At 50.0% G+C, this 22,828-nt stretch overlaps 7 protein-coding genes across 7 annotated transcripts; 3 read left to right on the top strand and 4 right to left on the bottom strand.

The window, feature by feature from the left end:
- Positions 1 to 40: 40 nt before the first annotated feature.
- Positions 41 to 3,669, bottom strand: BP5553_05772 (uncharacterized protein; the record flags this gene model as incomplete). Its single annotated transcript, XM_032014395.1, has 3 exons — positions 41 to 266; positions 321 to 2,051; positions 2,099 to 3,669. The coding sequence occupies 3 exons, from the start codon at positions 3,667 to 3,669 to the stop codon at positions 41 to 43; spliced, it is 3,528 nt and encodes a 1,175-aa protein (XP_031869076.1).
- Positions 3,670 to 5,803: 2,134 nt separating this feature from the next.
- On the bottom strand, positions 5,804 to 7,442 carry BP5553_05771 (Uncharacterized protein; the record flags this gene model as incomplete). The annotated part of the gene is made up of 6 exons (XM_032014394.1): positions 5,804 to 5,846; positions 5,925 to 6,490; positions 6,655 to 6,865; positions 6,960 to 7,057; positions 7,113 to 7,136; positions 7,194 to 7,442. 6 exons carry the CDS (start codon positions 7,440 to 7,442, stop codon positions 5,804 to 5,806), a joined length of 1,191 nt encoding a protein of 396 aa, XP_031869075.1.
- Positions 7,443 to 8,346: 904 nt separating this feature from the next.
- Positions 8,347 to 10,098, top strand: BP5553_05770 (Uncharacterized protein; the record flags this gene model as incomplete). The annotated part of the gene is made up of 4 exons (XM_032014393.1): positions 8,347 to 8,538; positions 8,583 to 8,708; positions 8,760 to 9,341; positions 9,466 to 10,098. The coding sequence occupies 4 exons, from the start codon at positions 8,347 to 8,349 to the stop codon at positions 10,096 to 10,098; spliced, it is 1,533 nt and encodes a 510-aa protein (XP_031869074.1).
- Positions 10,099 to 11,664: 1,566 nt separating this feature from the next.
- On the top strand, positions 11,665 to 12,105 carry BP5553_05769 (Uncharacterized protein; the record flags this gene model as incomplete). The annotated part of the gene is made up of 1 exon (XM_032014392.1): positions 11,665 to 12,105. The coding sequence occupies one exon, from the start codon at positions 11,665 to 11,667 to the stop codon at positions 12,103 to 12,105; it is 441 nt and encodes a 146-aa protein (XP_031869073.1).
- A 3,470-nt stretch (positions 12,106 to 15,575) lies between these two features.
- BP5553_05768 (uncharacterized protein) lies at positions 15,576 to 15,941 on the bottom strand (the record flags this gene model as incomplete). The annotated part of the gene is made up of 1 exon (XM_032014391.1): positions 15,576 to 15,941. The coding sequence occupies one exon, from the start codon at positions 15,939 to 15,941 to the stop codon at positions 15,576 to 15,578; it is 366 nt and encodes a 121-aa protein (XP_031869072.1).
- Positions 15,942 to 17,404: 1,463 nt separating this feature from the next.
- On the top strand, positions 17,405 to 19,658 carry BP5553_05767 (Uncharacterized protein; the record flags this gene model as incomplete). The annotated part of the gene is made up of 4 exons (XM_032014390.1): positions 17,405 to 17,563; positions 17,635 to 17,692; positions 17,806 to 18,512; positions 18,693 to 19,658. The coding sequence occupies 4 exons, from the start codon at positions 17,405 to 17,407 to the stop codon at positions 19,656 to 19,658; spliced, it is 1,890 nt and encodes a 629-aa protein (XP_031869071.1).
- A 1,713-nt stretch (positions 19,659 to 21,371) lies between these two features.
- BP5553_05766 (uncharacterized protein) lies at positions 21,372 to 22,754 on the bottom strand (the record flags this gene model as incomplete). Its single annotated transcript, XM_032014389.1, has 1 exon — positions 21,372 to 22,754. One exon carries the CDS (start codon positions 22,752 to 22,754, stop codon positions 21,372 to 21,374), a length of 1,383 nt encoding a protein of 460 aa, XP_031869070.1.
- Positions 22,755 to 22,828: the final 74 nt, after the last annotated feature.

Below are 22,828 nucleotides of genomic sequence, written 5' to 3'. Positions count from 1 at the left end.
AGCAGGCTTAAGACTCAAAGATGGTTATACACATAGCAGACTATCCCTCGGCTTGCTTCGAGATAGGTAGACTAGGTGGTGCCATCTGCACACGCTTAGCTTCTCGATCAGCAGCCTCTCCTTCAGGGGCCCGCTTCTTCTCCTTCTCCGCTTTGAGGGATGATTCCTTCTGGGATTGTCTGCGCGCTTCTTTATCTTTCCGTTCGTTCTCCTTCCGAAGCGCTTTGGACTCGAACTCGTGCCAGTCGCCTTCTAATTTCGCAAGTCTGTTCGAGGTGGTTAGTTGTTGCATATTGCGAAAGAGTGGTGGAAAAGCTTACTCTGTCACTTGTCGAGGTTTCGGTTCCTCCGTAGTGAAGTATGGATGCTCAAGGACATCACCAGCAGAGGGCCGTTTAGATGGGTCGTATAGGAACATGGCTTCCAAGAGTTCGTATGCAGCAGGTGTGACGCGTTCTTTGTACTTCTCAGCAAAAATATTCGGTCGTCTTGCTGATGGCCTTAGCAGCTCAAACCATGCCATGTCCACGAGACCAGGCCAGTCAACTTTATTAGGAGTTCCAAGGATAGCATATATTTTCTCCAGTTGGCTGATTTCACCTCCATCGCCAGGGAAGATGGCATGTCGGGTGAAGATCTCGACCAGGACGCAAGCGGCACTCCAAATGTCGACCGCAGGGCCGTATTGTGTCTCGCCGAGAAGGAGTTCTGGGGATCGATACCATATGGTGATCACTCGATTTGTATAATCAAGCTGTCGTCGTTTGGCATAAAAGCGCGCAAGGCCAAAGTCTGCGAGCTTCAACTGCCCGGTGTTGCTGACGAGGATATTGGCAGCTTTAATATCTCGATGAAGAACGCCACGTCGGTGAAGATAATCAAGGCCTTCAAAAAGCTGTTTTGCTAGATGCTTCTTGTGAGCAGGCTCTAACTTGAACGTTGGGTGATTAAGAAGGCCAGTAAGATCGTGGGAGAGATATTCGAAGACCATAAAGCAGTCGTTCTTTTCGACCATGACCTCATGCAGATTCACGATGTTCTCATGCTTCAACGACTGGAGCAATTTGATCTCTCGTACTGCAGTTACTGGAAATCCGTCTCGTTCGCCCTCCATGCGTATCTTCTTCAAGGCCACTAGATCTTTCGTGTAGACATGTAGAGCTTTGAAGACCTTCCCGTACGTCCCAGAACCAACCACGGACTCGTTACCCGGTTTCCTGTAATACACGGAGTCGGATTTCTTGAATTCATCAGAAAGCTGCGGCCTTGCTTTTGGCCGCTTCATAATCTTCTTAACCTTCCGCGTTGTCGGTGCAGGGGGCTCACGGAAATCGGCGCGCCTGTTCGATACCGGCTCTTTCGCTAACACCCGAGATGGCGGTATCCGAGGACGCACAGGGCTGGTCTGAACTGGTTTTCGTACTGGCGCTGCATTTAGGATTTGTGATATCTCGGGTTTTGGCGTGGTTGGGGCCTTGGATGAGGCTTTAAATGCAAAACTAAACTTCGAGGACGACTGCTGGCTCTGTGGTCCTGTTGGAGTTTGTTTACTAGGAGGTGGCATCTGCTCGTCATCGTTCTTCTTTCCAGTATCTTTCTCTTCAACCTGCAATTCCTTGGATGGCCGGAAAAGGTCCTCGGCGTCCTCTTCTTCCTCCGGCGGGGGATTGTTCTGGGAAGGAGTTTCACGAGATCCTGAAGGCGGTGGATATTGTTGTTGTGGAGAGGTACGTTGGGGCGTAGCATTGCCGGAATTGATATGTTGCCCACGACCAGCTCCTCCAGTTGCACCACTGGCATTCCAATGGAGATTTTGAAAGTGGCCACCACGCCCACCACGATCACCCCGTCCACCACGGTGATTATAGTAACCTCCTCGGAAACCTCGTTGGTTACCCCGGAAGTTTTGTTGGTATGAGTGGTTAAGTGGCGCAGGCGGCCCAGGTTGGTAAGGGGGTGAATGAGAATGATTATTATAGTAATGGTTTTGTGGGCCACCGTGTGCAGGAAGGTTGGGCTGCTGGTGCTGTTGATAGTTCTGGGGATATTGGCTGAGATATGTTAGCTTCCATAAGTCTTTGAGGGGTTGGTAGCTTACTGTGGAGGAGAGTACTGTTGATTCCAGCCGCCTCTTCCTGCGGAATAGGGGGAGTGGGCTTGAGGCGACCCCTGATATGAATTCGGCGTCATATGGTGCTGTGGAGACTGCGAATACTGCCTCGGATCGATAGGAGGCCCTTGGTTATATTGAGGTTTCAATGGGAATGCAGCCTGCATCTGTTGATGTGGGTTATAGCCGTGCTGGCTGCCATAGTAGCCTCTGTCGGCCATCTTTTCAGGCTTTACCTCGGTACTATTAGACACCGATGCAGTTGATGAACGTCTTGTCGCCGTTATTTCAATATTATTTGCACCCGAAGCAGCTGATGGCGAAGGCCTGTCCCCTTTGTGGTGGGGCTTGGCCGGACGATACTCGTCGCGGGGTGGCTTATCTCTTCTTTCCCTACTCGGGGAATGACCTCGAGGGACTTTGGGACTTCTGGGTGCTCGTGGGGATTGCTGGCGGGTGCGCTTTGGTGGTTCGTAGCGATCAACGTCGAGAGATGGACGGCCAGCTTGCGGGGACTGGTCTTTCTTGCGGTCCTTCTCCTTTGGCCGCTCGAGCGGGGATCGCTCACGGATTCTCTGGGAGTGTTCTACAGGAGATTTGTTACCTCTCAAGCCACTATCGTGGTGTGGTGCAGAGGTACGGTGAGAAAATCCCTCCTTTTCGAGTTTATCGTGCCTATCGCGGCGCTCGTGCCTGTCGCCCCGGTGCTTCTCTTGCCTATCGTACCTCTCGCGTCTATCGAGTTTTGGGCTTGGAGACCGCCCGCGCCTGTCAAATTCTGTAGAATCCCGATGGTGCTTAGACCTCCCCTCCGACCGAATATCTGAAGGTTTGCGTTCAGTTGATCGTTTGCGAGGGGGAAGAGGAGAGAGTGTTCGTCTCCGTTTCTCGGGCCGCAATAACGCTCGCTCCGAACGCGATGGACTGCGAGAAATATCCCTTCTTGACTTTTTGTGGTGGCTTCGAGATGGGGAAGGAGTTCGAGATTTGCGCCTTTTGCTTGATGATGGCGAGTGGTGGGTACTACTACGTTTTGGTTTGTCCGAGCCTTGCGTGTCCAGCAACTCGCGGCCTCTGTTCCTTTCACGTACTGCTTCCCCCGAGTCTCGTCTTGGTGATTGAGATGTCCTCCGTCTGCGTTCAGGCTCGTGCGGTCTTCCGTGATGGTTCGAGATAGCTCTCGCCTTCACCGGGCTGCGGTCTCGCCCGTTGGGTTCCCTTTCGCTCTCGTGGCGCCGCGATGTAGGTGATCGCGATCGCCTGGGCCGTGTGACTCCTCGATCGACTCTACCTCGGTCTCTGCGGTCGTCACCGTGGCTCCAGCTGTCTTTCATTGCGACATACCGGGCTCGTCCGGGAGAATACTGTGGAAGAGGAGGTGGTGGTAGAGGTAGTGGTCGTAGTCGTGGTGGTCGTGGTTTGGCCTCTCTGGCAGAGTGAGGAGAGCTAAAATGTCGTTCGCCCATTCTGGGTCTAGCGGCAAATCTGGACTCGAAACCCTCGCTCTCGTCCTCCGCGCTCCGCGCTCTGGCTGCCAGGTTGGCGTGAGAAGATGACATCCACCGCGATATACGATATCAAATATCAGATGTAAAATAACAAGAGACTTGAGAGAGTCGTATGTGCTCGCCTTTTGCCCGTGCAGGTGAAAACTTACTGTTAGATCCGAGTCGCATGTAGAGGAGGGAGCCTTTTGGTGCGCGAAAAAGGACCCCCGTCGCATCTTTGCGCTGCTCCAGAGTCCAGAGACTGCGCCGAGCCTCTTGCGTTGCTGTCCTTCTTCCGACGCCTCTTGGAGATGCGTATTATTACACATTCAAGTCACACAAGTACGCAGGTTATCTACGACGCGCAAATAGCGCAGGGCATTTCAAGACAAGACCGAGAAAACAGTCCAACACCAAACCCCCTCTTCAACTGTATCGTCTGCGGCATCCACGCGGCGGTGGCCGACGGATACAGGCAGCAATGTTCCAAGCTAACGAGGTCCAGCTGCTCCCAGATGACATCGTAGGCGATACTTAGGAATGGAAGCCTGCCAACGCTCCATTCAAGCCCTCGCAATTGATGTGCTGGTATTGACGTCCATGTAGTCCTCCTCCATGATACCATATATCCTTTGAAGTGACGCCGAGCGGGTAATAAACTTGTGGCTCAAAGAGTTTATCGAGTTGATGTAGCCCTCATATTCTGCCATCGGGAGATCCTGACGGGTTTGAATATTTGATCAGAAATCACACAGTAGAGACTGGTTGGCAGCAAAAATTCCCAGGACCGGCCGCATGCCTCCAAGGTAAAGTGAGTCTCGGTTGTATTCGCGGTACATCCAGGAGGGAGCATCTTCAAATCCTATTCTCGTTCTCAAGAGGCAAGGGATCCCTTAAAATCCCACTGGATCTGAGGGTTTGTACCAGAGCTGGTATTGGTTGGGGAGGGGGTCCCAGCAGCCCATGCCCATACATCGTCGAATTAAGTATTCAAGCAGGTCAACTTGTATGGCACATTCATACATCTCGATCCAGGACTCTGGGTAAGGTGAGAGAAAGCCGCCCTCCCAGCAAGTCTCCGTCCCCAAACATCAGTGGCAACAGGCAAACAGCCCAACAACCTGCCATGACCAAGAACCAAGAAGCCAGGAAAACCGGCGATAGTCAGTCTTTGAAGACTGGAATAACAGAAATTGCCAACACCCAAGCGCAATATATATTATTCGACGATGAATCCGAACCTGAGGAGCGCTGTTTGATGAGGGCGGTGGTGACAAGCAGGCATCATACGAGCACACCGGTGGATGGATAGAGGAGCGAGGGATGCAGATGGGCAATCCTCCACAACGTCCCACAGCTATTTGGACTCCATCTCTTGTAACAAATCATTTCCGCGCGATGGGAGCTATGCGAGCCATGTGAAGGTGAACGGTACTCTTCCGCCTGGGATATTGCTGGTAAGATGATGGTCGCAATTTCTGCGACGTCGTAGGTTGTCGTGCTGGCCGCGGCAGCGATTACGGTCCCATTCCATCGATCACCATGAAACCTATAGCAAAACAATAAAGAGACACTGCGTACCCGCAAGAACCATTGCCATGTCAGTCATTGGTGTTGTAGCGTTGATGCTGTTGTGATGTAATAAGGTGGTCGTGGTCGTGGTCGTGGTGTTGCTGAAGGTGTTTGTGTATTCCGTGTATTTGGTGTGCTAGATTCTACGGCGAACATCCCAGCACCAGCTAGGTACCTAGATCCGGATATGTCACGTGCATCTCGGTAATTCTTCGGCAGCTCCTCTGTAAGTACAAAATAGGTAGAAGACAGAAGCAGAAAGCAGTTCTCGACTTACTATCGAGAAACACTCTTTAGAAACCAAGATTTACGGCCAAAACCATACTACCAACATCACCTATATCAAGCCTTTGCCTTCATAGAGGAAGTGATATTTCATTTCTACCAGAGGGGTGCAGAACTTGAGACAGGCTCAACCCCTGACACTCCGCGTCATTCGTCTACCCGAATAGGAGGTTCAATTGAAAGTTCAGCGGACGAGAAACATGAATTTATATTATAGTATTTCCTGTCTTCAGCTTTCGCTAGCGTTTGAAATGGGAGAAGCAGAGCAACCCACTGCCATTATTTTATCACATAACAAAATGTTGTTCATATATTCGTTCACCTCGTATTCTACCTGACTGACTTTACCTCATGTGCCTCCTGGCATCGGTTTGGTTCCCCTAAGAAACCACCTAGAACATAGGAGTCAGTTCTTTGCTATAGCAGCTTGGGGAGGGGAGGGGAGGGTTATTGCGAGGTGCTAGACATACGCTCTAGTGAAAGCATGGATCGCAGGATTCGTAATCTCTTTCCTAACATGCCCAAGGAGGGCGTGGACCTCAATTGGGTCCCACCCAGCCTTTGTAAACAACATCATCGAGTAATTCTCCATGCCACCCTCAAGCATCTGAGCCAAAAAATAGTGACCTATCTCCTTGAGCTTGCGGTTCTTCGGCCACGGACCGACTGGTACCACCTTGATCAAAGGATCTTCGACTTCAAACCCGGCGTCCGCTAGCCAACCCGCCATACTGGGGGAAGGTGCAAAATCAACGTGGAAATGGGATTGTGCTAGGACATGGAAGGTATCTGCCCAGTACTTTGCCTTGGAATCTGGGAGAAGAGAGCCATCTTGGCAGTCGAAGTTCCACACAATGTCGGCGACTTCGATGCGACCGCCAGGCTTCAGTACTTTGTAGGCTTCTCGCAGCATCGTTGGCCAGTCAGCGATACAACCAGCCATTGTCCGGACATGCACAAAGTCGATGGAGTTGGGCTTTTGGAGCCATGGCTTGTTAACATCGTCGATCTCGAACTGAACATTCGGGGGCACCCACTATGAGAGTAGGAAGTTAGTTTTCCTCGGCTCAAAGCAGAGTGAAGTTAATAAGGCATTCTTCTAAGGGCTCCAAGATATTCTGTTATGCCATGAATGACGTCTTGTCTATTCAAGTGGCAGGCAATTTGTTTGGATAGGAAATACTGGCTAGATTTGCTCACAGTCGGTTGGATAGGAGACTCGTCAATCCCGAAGATAGTCGCCGATGGATGCGCGTCCCCAACATCAATCGGCCAGATTCCAGTCCCGGTCCCAATATCTAGGATCTTCCAACCAGTTTCTTCGATTGGGGTACTGCAAAGCTCCCCCTCCAGCAACAACCGGAAGATTTCATGTTGCAAATCGAGGCGCTCTTGTTCCTTTTCATCATTTCTTGATAGAAGTCAACATTGAAAATTCCCTAGTCAACGTGAGGCAATAGCCCGCGCATTCGGGGCAAGTAAAGGGTCCCATAGGGGGTGCTTACGGTAGGAGTGCGTCCGTTTTGCGATGATATCGGTGGCCATGTTCATGGTTGAACAAAAACACAGATGAGTTCAACGATGTCTGACAAGACGTACCGGTCTTTTCTATCTTAGCATTCATACTATGTTTGCGCGAAGGCGGTTGGGCCAGTTACGGTATCATAACCACTATCATTACCCTACCACGCATCAATAAGTCGTCAAGATAATGAAGGGTGGAAGTCCATGAAGTGTACCTCATCCTCTACTTCGATTATTCCCTCGTCCTCATGAGTCGCCTCCTGCTCCCCGCTTCCTTGATGTGCTGTTGCTTCCTCCGTGGGAGGGCTGTCGACTGTTGCTGTTGTTGTTGCTGTTGCTGTTGTTGTTGCTGTTGCTGTTGTTGTTGTTGTTGCTGTTGCTGTTGCTGTTCCCACGGCATCAGGCCCATCACCCTCTGGTGCTCCGCGCAGGGAACTCATGGCATTCTCGGTTGGCGATGACATCGGGTTGTTCAGACGGAATACTTAGCTGGCCGGAGAATTCCTCTTGATCCTGCAATAATGGCTCGTGCACAGCTTTACTATATCTTGGTGTTGAAAGTTGGAACACTTCGGGATATAAGCCACACAGCCCGTTGCTATTGGATATGTCGCATGCCCGCGGCTCGCATCCGGCGTCGTTACTTTGACCCCGCTAGCGACCGTGCTTTGCGGGCGCTGTTTCTTTGCGGCTTGATACGAGTACAAGACTATTGATTGAGGGACCGCGTTCTGCTTTGCAAGCTTGCAGACCACCATATTTTGGCAAATTGGCAGCATTGCATTGCATTGCGGGGTGGCAGCGTGGCACGGTGGCAAGCAAGTCAGCCAGACCACCTATACAGCGCAGGGAGCAAGGCCGATCCAGCTATAGCACTACTCACTACCATATGCACCAGTCAGCATACAGAGCACGAAGTTGTGGCATGGCTTTCCTACGGAATACAGGCTCTGGGGCCAATAGGCTAGAGCACCAGTCTTGCGAAGTACCAGCTCTACCAGCTCTGCCAGCCAGGCTGGCCTGCCATTGGGTCGCACCGGGCGATTTCTGCAGCGGAAGCATCCCGATTGCCGAGCCACCGCTGCATGGGCGGACGAGAGTGCGGTAAACGTTTATTCTTACTCGTAGGGTCGTAGCAGGGCGGTGGCTAGTAGGGAGCCAAGTGCGAAAGCACAGAGTAGCGTCCATGCTACTGTGCTGTACGAAGTAAGGCCAAGGGCAGCGACAAGGGGGATGAAGCTGCATTTTAGAAGCCCTGTCCCCACTCACTCCAGAAAGTGCATTCATCACTTTCCTCGTGTCTCCAGCTTGCTTTTCCTCGGCTGGACAGGGCTTGGCAATATGATATCTTATTCCTCGCTTCTCTCCATGGGAGGAGAGCTGCTTGGGCGCATTGATATCCCCAAGGCCACGGCAGCGACCATCTTGATCGTTTTCTTGGGGGCAGCCGTCCGTCGACGGTACTATTCGCCCCTGAGCGACATCCCCGGCCCATTCTTCGCCTCGTTCTCGGTCATCTGGCAACTATGGCACATCATAAAATGCCATACCGAGGCAGCGGTGATTAGCCAGCACCAGAAACATGGTACTTAACACTCCATTAGATGAGAGAGATGGCTACGGGATTGACCCGACAACTTGCAGGAAAATTCGTACGACTTTCCCATAAGGAGGTCAGCATTAGCGACCCAGCGGCCGTTCGGGAAGTCTTGCAAAGCCAGATGGACAAAGTCTGTCTCCTGATAAGTTCTTGTTGGACCACGAACTAATGGGTTCCAAAGGCCAACTGGTATAAAGTGTTCAGCATGCCTGACTCCCGATATGAGAACACTATGTCGGAGACCAGCTACAAAGAGATGAACCGGAGGACGAGGAACGTTGCTGCTGGATACTCGCTTTCGAACGTGATCAAAGGAGAGCCCTACATCGACAAGGCACTTGGGCTGTTTCAAACCCAGCTTGACCGAAGAGTGGCCAGTGGTAGCAGTATTGAGCTAGACAAATGGGTCAACTATCTCGCTTTCGACGTGGTGGGAGAATCAACCTTCTCAAAGTCCTTCGGTTTTCTCGAAGCTGGCCATGATATTGGCAACTCCATCTCCAACCAATACAAATTGCGACTTTACATCGCTTTGATTGGCCATTTCAGTTGGGCTCATGACTACCTCCTCGCGAATCCATTGATTGGGCATTTCAACTTGCAGCCTTCAATGCATGTCTTTGACACCTCCATGGCAGCTGTCAAGAAACGGTCGGAGAGCGTTGAAACAAGAAATGACATGATTGAGTTGTGGCAGCAGCAGTATAGAAATCATCCTGACCGAATGGACGAGAAGGAAATTCTTGCGGCAGCTGTGGCCAATGTACGTATTCTGTTCAGATTTCCTTTCGCCGGCCAAGGTTCCCAAGCTGTGAGACGTGCAAAGCCACCCAGATAATCAGTCACCGGACAGTTCATAAAGATTGTTCAACTCCTTTTCCGAATAGGGTAGCGCTGACGTAGATATTTTCAAGATGGGCGCGGGCGCCGATACCGTCAGCTGCATTCTCCAAGCTTTCTGCTACTATCTTCTCCGGGATACTGAAAGCTTGAAGCTCGTACGCGAGGAGATTGACAATGCCAGTCTCTCACCCATACCGTCATACGAGGAGACACGAGAACTACCCGTTCTTTCGGCCTGTATCAAGGAAAGTTATCGCATCCATACACCTGTCGGATTCAACCTCCCTCGGGTATCTCCGTCTCCAGATGGCGTGACAGTATGCGGGAGATACTTCGCTCCTGGTGTGATCCTCTCCGTCAGCCCATGGGTAATTCATCGGCAACAGTCGGTATTCGGTAGTGACGCCGAAAGTTACAATGCTCAAAGGTGGCTCGGTGACAAAGATCGTGCGATTCAGATGGAGAAATACATGATTGCATTTGGTACTGGGTACGGCAGCTGCCCGGGGAGAAGCCTTGCCCACATGGAGATACTCAAGACCACGGCACTGTTGATAAGGGATTATGAGTGGGAACAAGTGACAAAGGGTCAGGTTTGGACTTTTGAGACGTATTTCACGTCAATACCATATAATTGGCCAGTGAAGATGCGACGCCGAAGAAAATTCAATGCTTAAGAGAAGGTCTTTGATTCGGTGTTGGTAAACACGTTGAAGTATATTTGTTAGCGCTTTGTTTCAATTTCTAGGAATCCTAGTCTAATTTTACATACCAGTATATTATGAAGGCTCTTTCCCGCCAAACTTGGACCTACTAGCCAGCACTGGGAATGTTCGAGAGGTTTGCTCAGTATGCCAAATTCTCAGACGGGGTGACAAAGGTGGATCATGAATCCGGCCAATACCAAATTTGTGATTCGCCGTTATATGCCCATCTCTGTGAACCCACCAAATGGCAAGGCACAGGGGCACGCTGGCCTCTCTCGCTCGTCGTAGGGTCGAATGCCACCCTCGGCGGGGAAAAGTTACTAGAGTTCTGGACTTTCCAAGTCAACCTGTTTTGCGGCCTAGGGTTGTTGATCGCGGTGAACTTCGTGATCGAGTTCATGTTCGCGAACTCTGGCTCCTTGATGTGAATTATTCTCTGCGAAGATCTGAGTTACTTTGTGAAGGTGAGTTTGATCACAGATCGGATGAGGGACAGAAAACTTTCAGAAGCTTCCAGGGCTGTGTTTGGAAGTTGGTGCTTCGCCGTTTGTAACAAGTGTCTAGCCCTCAGAAGGTACGTTGTCTTAGCAATGAAAGGTTCATATGCTTTGCCCAACCGGAATTTCCTAAGCCGTCTAATGCTGGGTAAATGTGGTTGGTGTCCACACATTATCCCGAGCCCGCGAGTGGGGTGCACTCTTCTGCACGCCCTCAATAGCAATAGACAGCTGACAACAAAGTCGATTTCGAAAATCCGATGTAGTCTGGAGTCTGGAGTCTGGAGTCTGGATCCTCTGTAGGGCAGACCTAAATATAGCACCTACAGTAGGAGTGTGGCTGGACCCACGCCCGATACATGCACCGGAAAGCTCCCGCAGCGCTATTGTACCCGGTTTCTCTAACTTGTAATATTCACGTTTAACACGTCGACTACATACCTTTACATACCTGGTTTGGACGCGCTTCGTGAATCGTGAATCGTGAGCTCTGTTGGTCTCGGAATTTGTCATCCCAATCCAGACCAAATCTATGGGCCTGCATTCATACCTCACACCTCATCCACGGCTGCATTTCTCTTCAAAGCCGCCTCGGTCTCTGCAATCTTCTCCATTGGCATCAGATGATATTTGTTCTTTACAGCAATCCCTAGAAGCTTCCTAGCGCCCTCGATATCTGTCGGAATGGCTATCATTGACGAATGTGCCGTGTAAATACCGTCGACGAGAGGCTGGGCTATGCTCGCCGGCTACTAAGAAAGACGGACGACGTGCTAGGCGCATTTGACGTTGGCTCCTTCTATCTTGCAAGGCAAGGGGCCCGACCAAAGATTTGTAACCACAGCCACCGTGGAATTACTCACCTCCAACCCATCTATATTATCAGACACGATATTTCATGACTATGGATATCTCATCGCCGACTCCTGTCCCACCGCCTCCTCCTCTACCTCCTCCCCTTCTTCCTCCTCTTCCTCCGGCCCGTTTTCCTCTTCCCAATCCGAGGCCAATGATATCGAAGGAGATTTATGTAGCCGCGATGGGTACGAAGTTCCTAAAGCTAGTCAACCCCTTCACGCCATGCTTCATGTTCTTCTACGGTTCCCTCATGGACTCTGAGGTTCTCCAGTCAGTGCTTAGTCTTCAGGATACCCCTACCGTTGCGAAAGGAGTAATAAAGGGATTTTCAATGAAGATGTGGGGCATTTATCCTACAATTATACCCAATAACGAAGGAGATATATCCGGCACAGTATGGAAAGTCGATTTAGAATCTCATTTCTTGCGTTTGCAGGAGTACGAGACTGGAGCATATACTTGGTGCTTCTGTGATATTGAACTAGAGGATGGAGAACTGTTGCGTGGATGCCGAACGTTCTGCTGGGCTGGAGAAGCCAATAGCAAAGACCTCGAAGAGGGGTCGTTTGATTTGCTCCGATACCAGAAGTATTTCAAAGCTTCAGTTGTCCTGAACCAATAGCTTATTGGAAAGTTGGGGTGGAAGTCACACAGGGTACGTACTCCCTCGTAAGAGCTCCCCGGTAATTTTGTTACCCCTCAGTGGTCCATAAATTCGGAGGTTTGACAAGAGATATATACCATAGGCAGTGGTAGCTAAGAGAGTCAGTTTGAATGCCTTAGTATCCAGAAGCAATTTAGTTAAGAATGGCCACCGCTATTTGTAGCCTGCGGGGCGTAGTCGTTTACTTTATATATCCATTGTATGGTACGGCCGCAAAGTGCTACCCCGTGGGTGCTGCAAATGGTCTCGTTTTAGAGATTGTAGTCGAGACGAGACGACAGTGTTCGAGCCACTTCAAGGGATGCTCGTGAGAATGTTTGAGGTCTATTCTCCCACAACCCCCTCTATAAGGGTCTTGCCACCCTATTAGATTTCTGATTAAATGTAATTTTAACGATTGGATTGGATGCTACTAGGGTGGTAAATTGATAAAGCTCCTAGGGGAAAGTACGCTTAATAGAACCAAGAGAGCCTAGAATTTATTAGATGGCTATCTGTATGATGGTTGTCGAGTGACTTGCTCCTTATAGTACACACCTTATAGTACACCACAAGAGCGTGGTCAACCTATGTGGCGACCCGATCCAAATTACGGGTGAAGCGGACTGCCAGTTACAGGAACAATTCCTAAGTGGCTGATACAGTGATACCTATGTCCGATTGCAAAGTGAACAAAAAGGGGTATTTTCCAAAAGTCCATGGACTGGAGCTTTTAAGGCTAGAAACCTATGGATTCTGTATGCAAGGTCCGCAATCTCTAATATATTTAGGAAATACTTAGGACAGAAATCGACAAGGAAGTCGAGTTTAGTTTCCGGGATAAAATAACTACAATTGCCTAGGTCGTAGGTAGGTTTCCGCCTGAAATAAGGCTCTCTGGTCTGGGAGGATCAATAAGGACGAAAACAAAATTAAGCAATAAATATTAGCATTCGATACCAGCTTAGACCCTTGCTTCTAGAGTGTGCAGAAATGTTGTATTTTTACTTCTTTTACGGCCTTTGCACTTGGCCACCTCGCCTCTGCCGCTCCGGCACGTTTCTCGTTTTTAGTGATAGTATAACATAGAAGATAACCAGACCGGCGCCTGTTTGGCAGCTCCAGAGAATGGGTATTTTATATAGTCCGGTTTTCAAGCAACGAAGGAAAATAATATTTGAATCGGGGCGCTAGAGAAAAAGTGACGCTGAAGGAGAAGAGGCACAGATAGTTTTAAGTTGGATGTGAAATTTTTCCCTGTGTGGTTCAAAGGGTTGGTGCTACCTCAGGCCAAACGGACTCTTGGTGTAGTTCAAGTCGGGGGGGTTAATGTCATATGACAACATACCGGGTTTGGCTAGACGCGCCGGAGTTTTGGAGCTTTGAAAGAATTTGAGAGTAGTAGAGGCAGATATAGACGTCGGGAGACGAAATAAAATAAAAATCTCCCAAGCTCAATGGACTTAGAAGAAGCACAACCCTAGACCCCGGAATTGCCCATCGTAGGTTATGGTCCTAATAAAACGAGATATGATTAAATATATTCAAACTACTGCAGCAGTGGACAAGGAAATCACCGGCCAAATGGGAGACAATCGCACTAGGTACGGATGGTTTTGATCATCAGGCATGTCCAGGGGGTGGTCAGAAATAGTAGAATAGCAACCTACTAGTAAGTTTATAATACAACGCAAAATAAAAAGTATAACGTGATAGAGCTTTTATTTATAATCGACCTTATGCTCGTATCAACTTGTAGTGTAACAAAGGGTATTAAAATTTTGAATTCTCCACAAATTCCGACACACTCTGGTGGGTACCATTTTTTAATAGATAAATATGGATGATACATATAGCTTTGTTGTACGAGCACGGCACTTTGTGTGACCCTAAAACACGACTGAGCCTATTGGCACTGGCAACCGTAACATTGCTATCATACACCAACATGAAAAGGAAAGACGTGTCTGACTTTGAGCCATGTCCAATAGATTGTAGAAATTGCTTGCAGCATGACACCCGTATCGAGTAGTAGCTACGTAGTGATTCTCGGCTTATCTACGTCAGAACATCGACAGGTAGAGTTATATTTATGGCATCGGGTAATAAAAGGAGGCCGTGATATTTTATTGAACAGAAAGCGCAAGGCCTAATAGACCATAACCCGAGATGGCTGAACGGTTTCATGCTTGAAGGGGATGCACGAGTTATTCTTATAGATTGAAGCAAAGCTGGGCCGATGACCCCTGACGGATCTGCTGAGATCAGCGATCGCCTTGAACGTCGTTATGGACCCGAATAGGAAAAGGGGCGCGACAAGTGATATAGGGTTCAGGGTTCGCTGAATATTGCCAAAAGCCTGGGCAGCTACTTTATCCGAAAGCAAAGTACGGAAAGAAAATAGACTTCATCCATACTCTGGACCTCGCAGTGTGATGTCAGTTTCATAAATTTAGATGATATTCAGGACGATGCTCCTAGCCCCTACGCGTTTCTTGGCTTGGATCGATCTTAGGACGTAGTAGAGAGAAAGAAAGAATCAACGCAGTTGAAGCTGGTGTTCGCCTTTGCTTCTCCTACCAAGAGGGTTCACCCGTATCATGAGGGTAATACTTCTCCCAGATGCCATCTTAATTTTCTTCTTCAGCAACCTCGAAGTCTCTATCATGGTAGAGTGTGGCGGAGTTCGGATATCTTCCGTCATCTATATATGCCGGCTGCCGCTAATAGGGCAATTTGTTGAACATCAAGGTAAATTGAACTTCAGGAGTTCGGAAGAATTATATCGGAGGAGCGAATTGTGCCTGTGCCCTTCGTGCGCACCCGGAAGCGAGGATGATCATCGCTTTGGTGCAGCTCTTGAAACAAGCTACTTATCGGATGAGATACGAAGCATCAGGGGAGGAGAGTAAAGGTCGATTCGCGCCGGGTGTTCAAGGTAGACAGAGAAGACTTGGTGAGGTGAGAAGTGGTTTTGTACTCGTAAATGTGTCTATGTTTATGGTTGCATGACGGTTGCATTTCGTCCTTGTCTCGAAAGATCGATTGGCTGTTTGGCCGCCTTGGAAACGGTGCAGGGGACTTCGGAGAAGGGGATTCGTGATCCATGGCTGGAAATTGTGGGATAGGCCAGGACTGAAGGGAGTAATTTGTACTTCGTATGTACTGTATGTATGCACCTGCTACTCGATGGCCGAGGGTGATTGGAGCGCATGCGAAGTGATAGATAGAGTCGGAGAGAAAGCTCGCTCTCACTACGAAGTACTGATCGGTACGAAGGACTACACTCCGTGATTCCACAGGTTGAACACAACCACCAGCTGTGCGGCATCAGATACATAGCTCGGGGAATTTCGTATCCCTCAGTAGTACGGAGTACAGCGACCACAGATCTTGGCGGGAGAGACCCTTTTCTCGCTTTCAACGTCCTTGCTGCCGCCGTTGCATCGCTAACCTGTCTCGCCCATCTCGCCCGTCAAGCCGCCAAAGCCGCGCAAAGTCGCCTCCAAGGCTCCAAGCTCGTGGTGATAGGCGGTGGTAGGAGGCCGATTGGCCGCAAAGGCCCTGATCATCAAGAGCCCATGTCGGCGGGAGGTCGGGAGCGGAGCAGAGCAGAGGGAACATTGACAATTGATTACTACCCAAGCCGAAGCGCAGGGCCCGAGAGCTCCTGTAAAAGGGGCGAGACTCCGTGAGCCTTGAGCATTGAGCCCTGAGGAGCCCTGAGGAGCCTTGAGGACCTGATAGGAGTCAGGACTCGTGGCTTGCACGGCCGTTAGCTCCGGTCCTCGAGGCGTCGGAAGCTCTGGTTGCATCGCTGTAGCGTTGCAGTTGCAGTTGCAGGAGTTGCAGTTCCACCAAGGGGTTGTGCGTATTTCTCGCTGGGCGTCTGGGGTCTGGTAATATATCTGGACGCTGAGCCTTTGACTGACGCGCAAAACCCGCAGAACGCAAACCTGGTAACAGGAGAGCCCCCAACACCTGCCGGCAGGAAACACCAAGCCAGCACAAACGGGAGGTAAGGATTAGACATGCTGCTGTATGGCTGGCGGGTGAGGCTCATCGTCTGAAGTCAAGTTTGCATTTGCAGGCTTCAAGAGCCATGGCTCCATCGTTTGAGTCCAGGCTTTGGCATTGCATTGGCCGCCTGGTGACAAGTTGACAGAGTTGTATCTTGTAACTTGTAGCTTGTACGTAGTGCTACGTACTCGCACTCTATTTGCAAGTTCACACTCTACCGGTAATCAGTCCTTGAAAGCCGGGAAGGGGGGTAAATGTGACGGTTCAGACTTGTCCACTGGTAGCAGGATTGCCATGACCTGACTTGACCTGACTCGAGAAGCCAGAGTCGGGGCGTTAGCCAGTTAGCCAGATAGCCAAAGCAGATGTCGTCTGCGGCCGGGCGTCCGCGTTCAACGGCCCCAAGGAAAACGTGGTTGGAGAAACGGATAAACTGGAGAGGCTGCAGGAGTAATGCAGGTTAAGGGTAATATGAGGATGGGCTGGAGGGGAGAGCACCACGCCCTGAAGATATAAAGTTGGGGCCGCATCGATATTAATTCACAAGGCTCAGACGGGCCTCTAGGTGGCACCAGCCTAGAGCACCGATATTTGCAGCTGCATTATTTTTCGCAAGTAGAGATTGCGTTGCAGGCTGCAGGGAGGTTGCAATAAGTCAGTTGGATACGAGTAGAAGTGCTGCGTAGGGGGGGAGGTGAATAGTACAAATAAGATTGAGAATAAGAATGTGAAGTACTACGTAGATAGACAGGAGTAAGCCTAAGCAGAAGGATAAGAATAGGAATAAGGATAGACAGGAACAAGAACAAGAATAAGCATAAGAATACGAATAAAAGTATAAGAATATCAATAAATAGCGGCGGCCGTTGTCGCTTTATAACTTATACGAAGTCTTGTATTTATTTATTCGCTGCTCGTTAAGCCTCCGATTCCAGAAGCGCTAGTTGGACCCCCCCCGGTACAGCAATTTGCGAACTTTCTCAATCGTCGTTCTCCACCTCCTTTCCATTTTCTCTTCTCTTCACCACGTCTGCCATAACGGGGTTAATAATCCTCAATCCACGGCTCCTGGTGTTTTGCTCTCGCCGACTCCTTCAAGCCTTTCTCTTGTCGCGTTGCTATTCTCACCGCTGACCTTCCTCTGCCAATTTGGAGCTCCTCAAGTTGACAGCAACCTCACCTTGTAGCCCCCCCTCCGATCAACCTCACTCTACCCTCCGGTGCACTCTCGCGCAGATAACGCCCAGCACCTTTCAAGATGTCGTCCAGTGCACAAGGCCAGCAAGGCAATCTAGACAGATACGTTGTTATCCACGTCGCTACAACCTGTGATGAGCATGGCGTCTACGTGACGAAGGATTCCGCCGAGGTCATAGAGCTCGGATGGATTCTCCTGGACGCGAAGAGTTGCGAGGAGGTATGTTCCCTCCTCCGTGCTCTGCAATTGACATTGCCCCTTGGAGGCGTCTGCTAATTGCGCCGTGTCAGCTCCACCGCGAAAGTGCTCTCGTCAAGCCCATCAACACCCCGATTACGCCTCTTTGCAGTAAGTGCGAGCATGCCTCGACCAGGCTTTCCCCATAGCATCTGCGGATCCCGCTCTTTGCGTTGAGCTTGCGAGCACTTGTAAACTATATGCTGACGTTAATCCTCCTCTAGCCAGCCTGACAACGCTTACCTGGGAGCATGTCCGTAATGCCGGTACGTTCCGCGATGCAATCAACCGCTTCGACGCCTTTGCCTCCGAACACCTCACGTCGCAGAATCTTGATTTCTCTTTCGTGACTCTCGATTCTTGGGACCTCCGAGTCCAGCTCCCCCGCGAAGCTCGCGATAAAGCTGTAGTGCTGCCGCCATACCTCCAGCACTCTCGTACCTTCGACCTCAGAACCGAATACCAGCGCTGGCAACAACACCACCCGGAATCGCTACCCTTTGGGCCTTCAATGCTATCAAATATCTGTGCTGCCCTTGAAGTAGAGCCGGTTCAGGCCAGTGCGCCAATTAAGCACAACCTTCCGTTCCATTTGCAGGCTCTGGCCCCGGCTTCTCCTCGCCGAGCCATGGAGGAAGCAGTGACACTGGCAAGAGTTCTTCGCGGGCTAATCCGAAAGTCTCAGCCACCCCATGAGCACCCAGATGTTCTCACCAGACCAATGGATGCCCGTGCTGACGTTCGAGCATTTCTGTCGGAGCGTAGCAAGGTACTTCACATGGCCGGTCTTCCGCATGATACCACCCAGTCTGAGCTGGAGAGTTGGTTCACCCAATTTGGCGGCCGCCCGATTGCGTTCTGGACTCTTCGTACACCTGATCAGCACAAGCCTACAGGCTCAGGTTTCGCAGTTTTCTCATCCCATGAAGAGGTTAGCCCATCTACTTTCATCCATCTTTTCCTATATTGTCGAAGCTGCAACTCATATCAGTTGGTTGTGACGGAGACTTATGAATACGTTCTTCTCCTATATGAACAACTCCTAAAGTTGCCCCTTAACGCACATATAAAATTCTTTTCGAGTAGGGGCCATTGTCTAACACCTTTTCAGGCTGCGGAGAGTTTGTGCATGAACGGACGTGCTTTGAACGAAAAAGCTATCGAGGTGTCTCCTTCATCTAGTCGCGTTCTGGACCGGGCTGCAGAGATCCTTACGCCATTCCCACCCAGCAAGAACCGGCCTCGACCAGGAGATTGGACCTGCCCGTCGTGCGGCTTCTCTAACTTCCAGCGCCGAACAGCTTGTTTCCGCTGCTCCTTCCCTGCCATGAGTGCTGGACCTAGTGGAGATGCCATGGGAGGTTATGGCGGACAGTATGGCTACGGCCCACCTGCCATGATGCCTCCTCCACAGCACATGGGCCACCATGGTGGAATGGGTGGTCATGGTGGAGGACGAATGGGCGGCAGCGGTGGTGTTGTACCTTTCCGTGCTGGCGACTGGAAGTGCGGGTCAGAAGGGTGTGGTTATCACAATTTTGCCAAAAATGTGAGTTGCTTGCGTTGTGGTGCTAGCCGTGCAGGTGCCGCCGTTGTCGCTGATTCCGGCTACCCTTCTCCAATGGATCCCCCATCCAACTATAGTATGGGCCCTGGATCTATGGCCGGTACTCCTGGCCCGGGTCCATTTGCCTCAGCAGCGGGTGGATTTGGATCTGGCGGTGGTTATGGTGGACAACACTTCGGTGGCCCTCCCAGCACCTATGCGCTCCCATCTGGTCTCGGTGCTTCCACAGGCCCGTACCCTTCTCTGAACACTCACTTTGGCCCTTCTGGAGGTGCTCATTCGGCCGGTCCATTCGATAGCCGTGCTGCTGAAGCTGCATTCCAGTCAGCAAGCAATGGACCTGCATCTGCAGGTGCCGGAGCGTCGAACCAATTTTATTCCAACCAAGGTGAAACCGACCCGTTTGCATTCCTCTCCACTGGTATCGGTAACTTGTCCATGGGCAGTGGTGATGCGCGACAGAACGGCGGCTCCGCACAGCTTAGCGCTCCGAGCAAATCGCCTGCCTAAGCATCATCTGTTTTTTACGCCCTTTGACCATGGTCTATACACAGGTCTCGATTCTCTTCTACACGTGTGACTATATTTCAGGACGGCTTAGGGGTTGAAATGAAACATAGACATTATTTGTTCGGAGATTTCTAGACTTTTGCACAGCGTTTTATAAGGGCATCTGGTTAGCATGCAGGCTTCGGCGGGTCGGCGGAAGGCATAAAGAAAATCGGGATGGAAAAGTTACAGCGCACAACATGGACATGTCTCAACAATCGTGGAGAGAAAATTTGGCACAAAGGTAGTTATGCTTGAGGAGTTATTTAATGCGGATGGGATGGATAGGCTATACTGGTGGGAACATTTACAACGGGACGGGCAACGGCGGGCAGCAAGCAATATTTGATTCTGAACGTTACGTGCGCTGAATTAACTGGCAAAACAAAATCGATTTGTTCTTGGTGCATAGCGAAGGGGTCTGGGGTCTCTTGTACGGGGTCTAGGTTCACTCGATCTCTATCTACTCAACTCTACTATCACTCGACGCTCGGTGGCTCGCTGCTCGACTCTCGACTCTCGGAAGGACTATGCTAGACAACTATCTCTATACTGATATCCTTTTCGACGATAACTCCCCGAGACGACTCGAAGCCTACATGCGCCGACGGTACTGGGGTTGCTGGTGGATATGAAAAGAGGGCTGGTTCTGCTTCTTATTCTGTATTTTGTCATTTATTGTTGTCTGATTCCTTTTCGATTCTTTCCTTGTCTCATACGCGTTTCTTCCTTTCCTAACAAGCACGGGGATGTTGTCTATCGGTCACAGTTTAGGATCGGAAAAATTGGATGCTTGGGCATGGGCGGATGGTTGGCTCGGTGTTGGTAGATGGAGTGATGGTTGCTAGGTGGTTTGTGAGCGAATAGGCGGAGTGCGGTGGATGGAGCGTGGTTTGAAAATTTCCTCTTTTCCTTTCGACGCAGCAAGCTTGTGTGCTTTTATCCTTCACGATCAAGGAGGATCAGTGGAAGATGGAGAGATGAGCCTGCTAGGCAATTGTAGTAGATAGATGGAAGGGCTTTGTAGCTCTAAATATATATCTCCGAACCTCAAACTGTGTTATTTATAGTTTTGGCTCACGTGATGCCCAGCTGTTCTACTATTTTTGAGGCTGGAAGCAGCGTCGTCTATCATTAGAGGAGCTAACTTACTCTTGACCGTCCTATGAGGCATGATGTCGTATTGCGAGCTTCTCTATAATAATTTGTGCAAATCCTGTGCTCTAGAATCCACATCTTTTAGCTTTTCATGTGGGGAGTATAAGGAGCTGTTAAGATCCAGATAAATTCTGACGCTGCCACCTAGTAAGTACTATTAAGGTGATCAAAAATCTTTTAGTTATGAATGGCCTCAAGTTCCATTATACTGGCTCCTGGATTTCTTAAGAACTTGAACGTAGAGGTAGTCTCTGCTGCATTTATCGAGATGAACAATGGCTTTACACGCATTTTCTTAATGCTCAACTGCTATTCGTTTTAAATTAATCGCACGTACGCACAAAGTAGTATCCCCATGTTGCAATTTGTGACTAGCATAGTAGAACCAACCGATACAGCAACCAGCATCTAGAGGATGCCTACCTCAATGGCCCCCTGCGCAACGCACAAGTAATATCTTCAGAATAACCTCCAACTTGTCGAGCAGAATGAATGAAAATCTTAGACCACGTTCCCTCATCCAGCAGCATCAGCCATGTCCTGATCGGTGTTAGGATCTTCATAATCGTTCCAGTCCGGATCGATAGGGACTTCCTCATCATCGGACATATATTTCTCCTCCGCCGTAGCTGGTGTATTCTGCGTAGTGACCGGATCAATGTACCCCCAAAGCATCATATTCATAATGTGCTGCTTCAACCCTAATCCTCGCCTCACAGACTCTCGCATAACCAACTCATCCGGTCGCATCAAGTGAGTGTTGCCCTTTCCCCATCCCTCCAGATGGCCCGTCCCGATATCCTGAGGAGGAACCCCCCAGATCGAGTAACCTTTATGCTCTGGTCGGACCTGGTGCGAGTATTTGACAGCCAGCTTGAGGATGTCCTCAGTAGTAGTAAACCCCGTGCGTTTGAGCAACTTACACAACGGGCTCAAACCCCTCTGTCCCAAGAACAGCTTCCTCATATGGTCAGTTCCCGGTCCATCGATGGGGTCGTTGAACCGCATATCCAACTTGACGACAAACATCTGAACATTATACAAATCCGAATCAGTCCAGGATTTGCCGTGCATAAACTGGACTCGGTGGCGGTTGGTGGAGATGTCCATGAGCAGCCACATCTTCTTCAGAGTCATGCTCATGCCTTGGGGCATTCGGTGACCTTGGCGCGCCATGCAGGCTAGGATATCGCGGACTGCCTTGTCTCGATGGATGACCATCCGGAGCCAGCGGATACTCGGGACCCTACGAATTGCGGATGGGATAACTGGATGAGGGTGCTTCATCGGGTCCGTAGTGCAGAGGTCGTCGTAAAAAGTGAAGCGGAATATTTCGGCAGACTCAGGGGCTAAGCGATGCGAAAGATTAACCATAACAGAGGTGAGTTGGCTGTTGACTGCGCAGTGGAAGTCATTGGAGATGGCGTATAGAGACACAAAGTCGTTAAGCTGGAGATGCTTTGCAAGTTCGACGTTGAGCTCGGGAAAGTTGCCCAGGTCGAGGAAGAAGTCTTTGCGGACGTTGATAATGGTTCTTGAACTTTTCTGGCTTGACTGGTTCGAGATGTCTCCTTGCATCTCATGGTCAAGCGATGGACCCATGAATGCATTGATGTGGATGCCAAATGCCTCCAGTGCTTCAATGGTGATCTCTTGTCGCGCCTTCTCTTGTCTGGCTCTAGCCTCTTCATTCTGTCTGATAATCTCTTCATCCTCGAAGTTTGATGAAACGTCAAGGCCAATGGATGGGCCTTCAAGACCATCCATAGCTTCGTGAAGAGTAGTAGGGTTAAATTTCGAGGTTGGCGCGGCGGCCTGAGATGCTGCGTTGTCTTGCGACAGCATGTCGATCTCTGGAGAGTGCTTCCAGAGCAGGTTGTCGTTTTGAGGTGTATACATTTTGGATACTGCTCTGCTTGTATGGTTAGTCTTTGTGGTAGAAAAGTGGTTGCATATAATACCTTCCAGGTGAG

The sequence above is a fragment of the Venustampulla echinocandica genome, assembly GCF_003357145.1.
Source record: "Venustampulla echinocandica strain BP 5553 chromosome Unknown scaffold_3, whole genome shotgun sequence".
In the NCBI taxonomy this organism is placed as follows: domain Eukaryota; kingdom Fungi; phylum Ascomycota; class Leotiomycetes; order Helotiales; family Pleuroascaceae; genus Venustampulla; species Venustampulla echinocandica.
The sequence above is the reverse complement of the archived record's forward strand: the minus strand, read 5'-3'. Positions and strand labels throughout refer to the sequence as shown.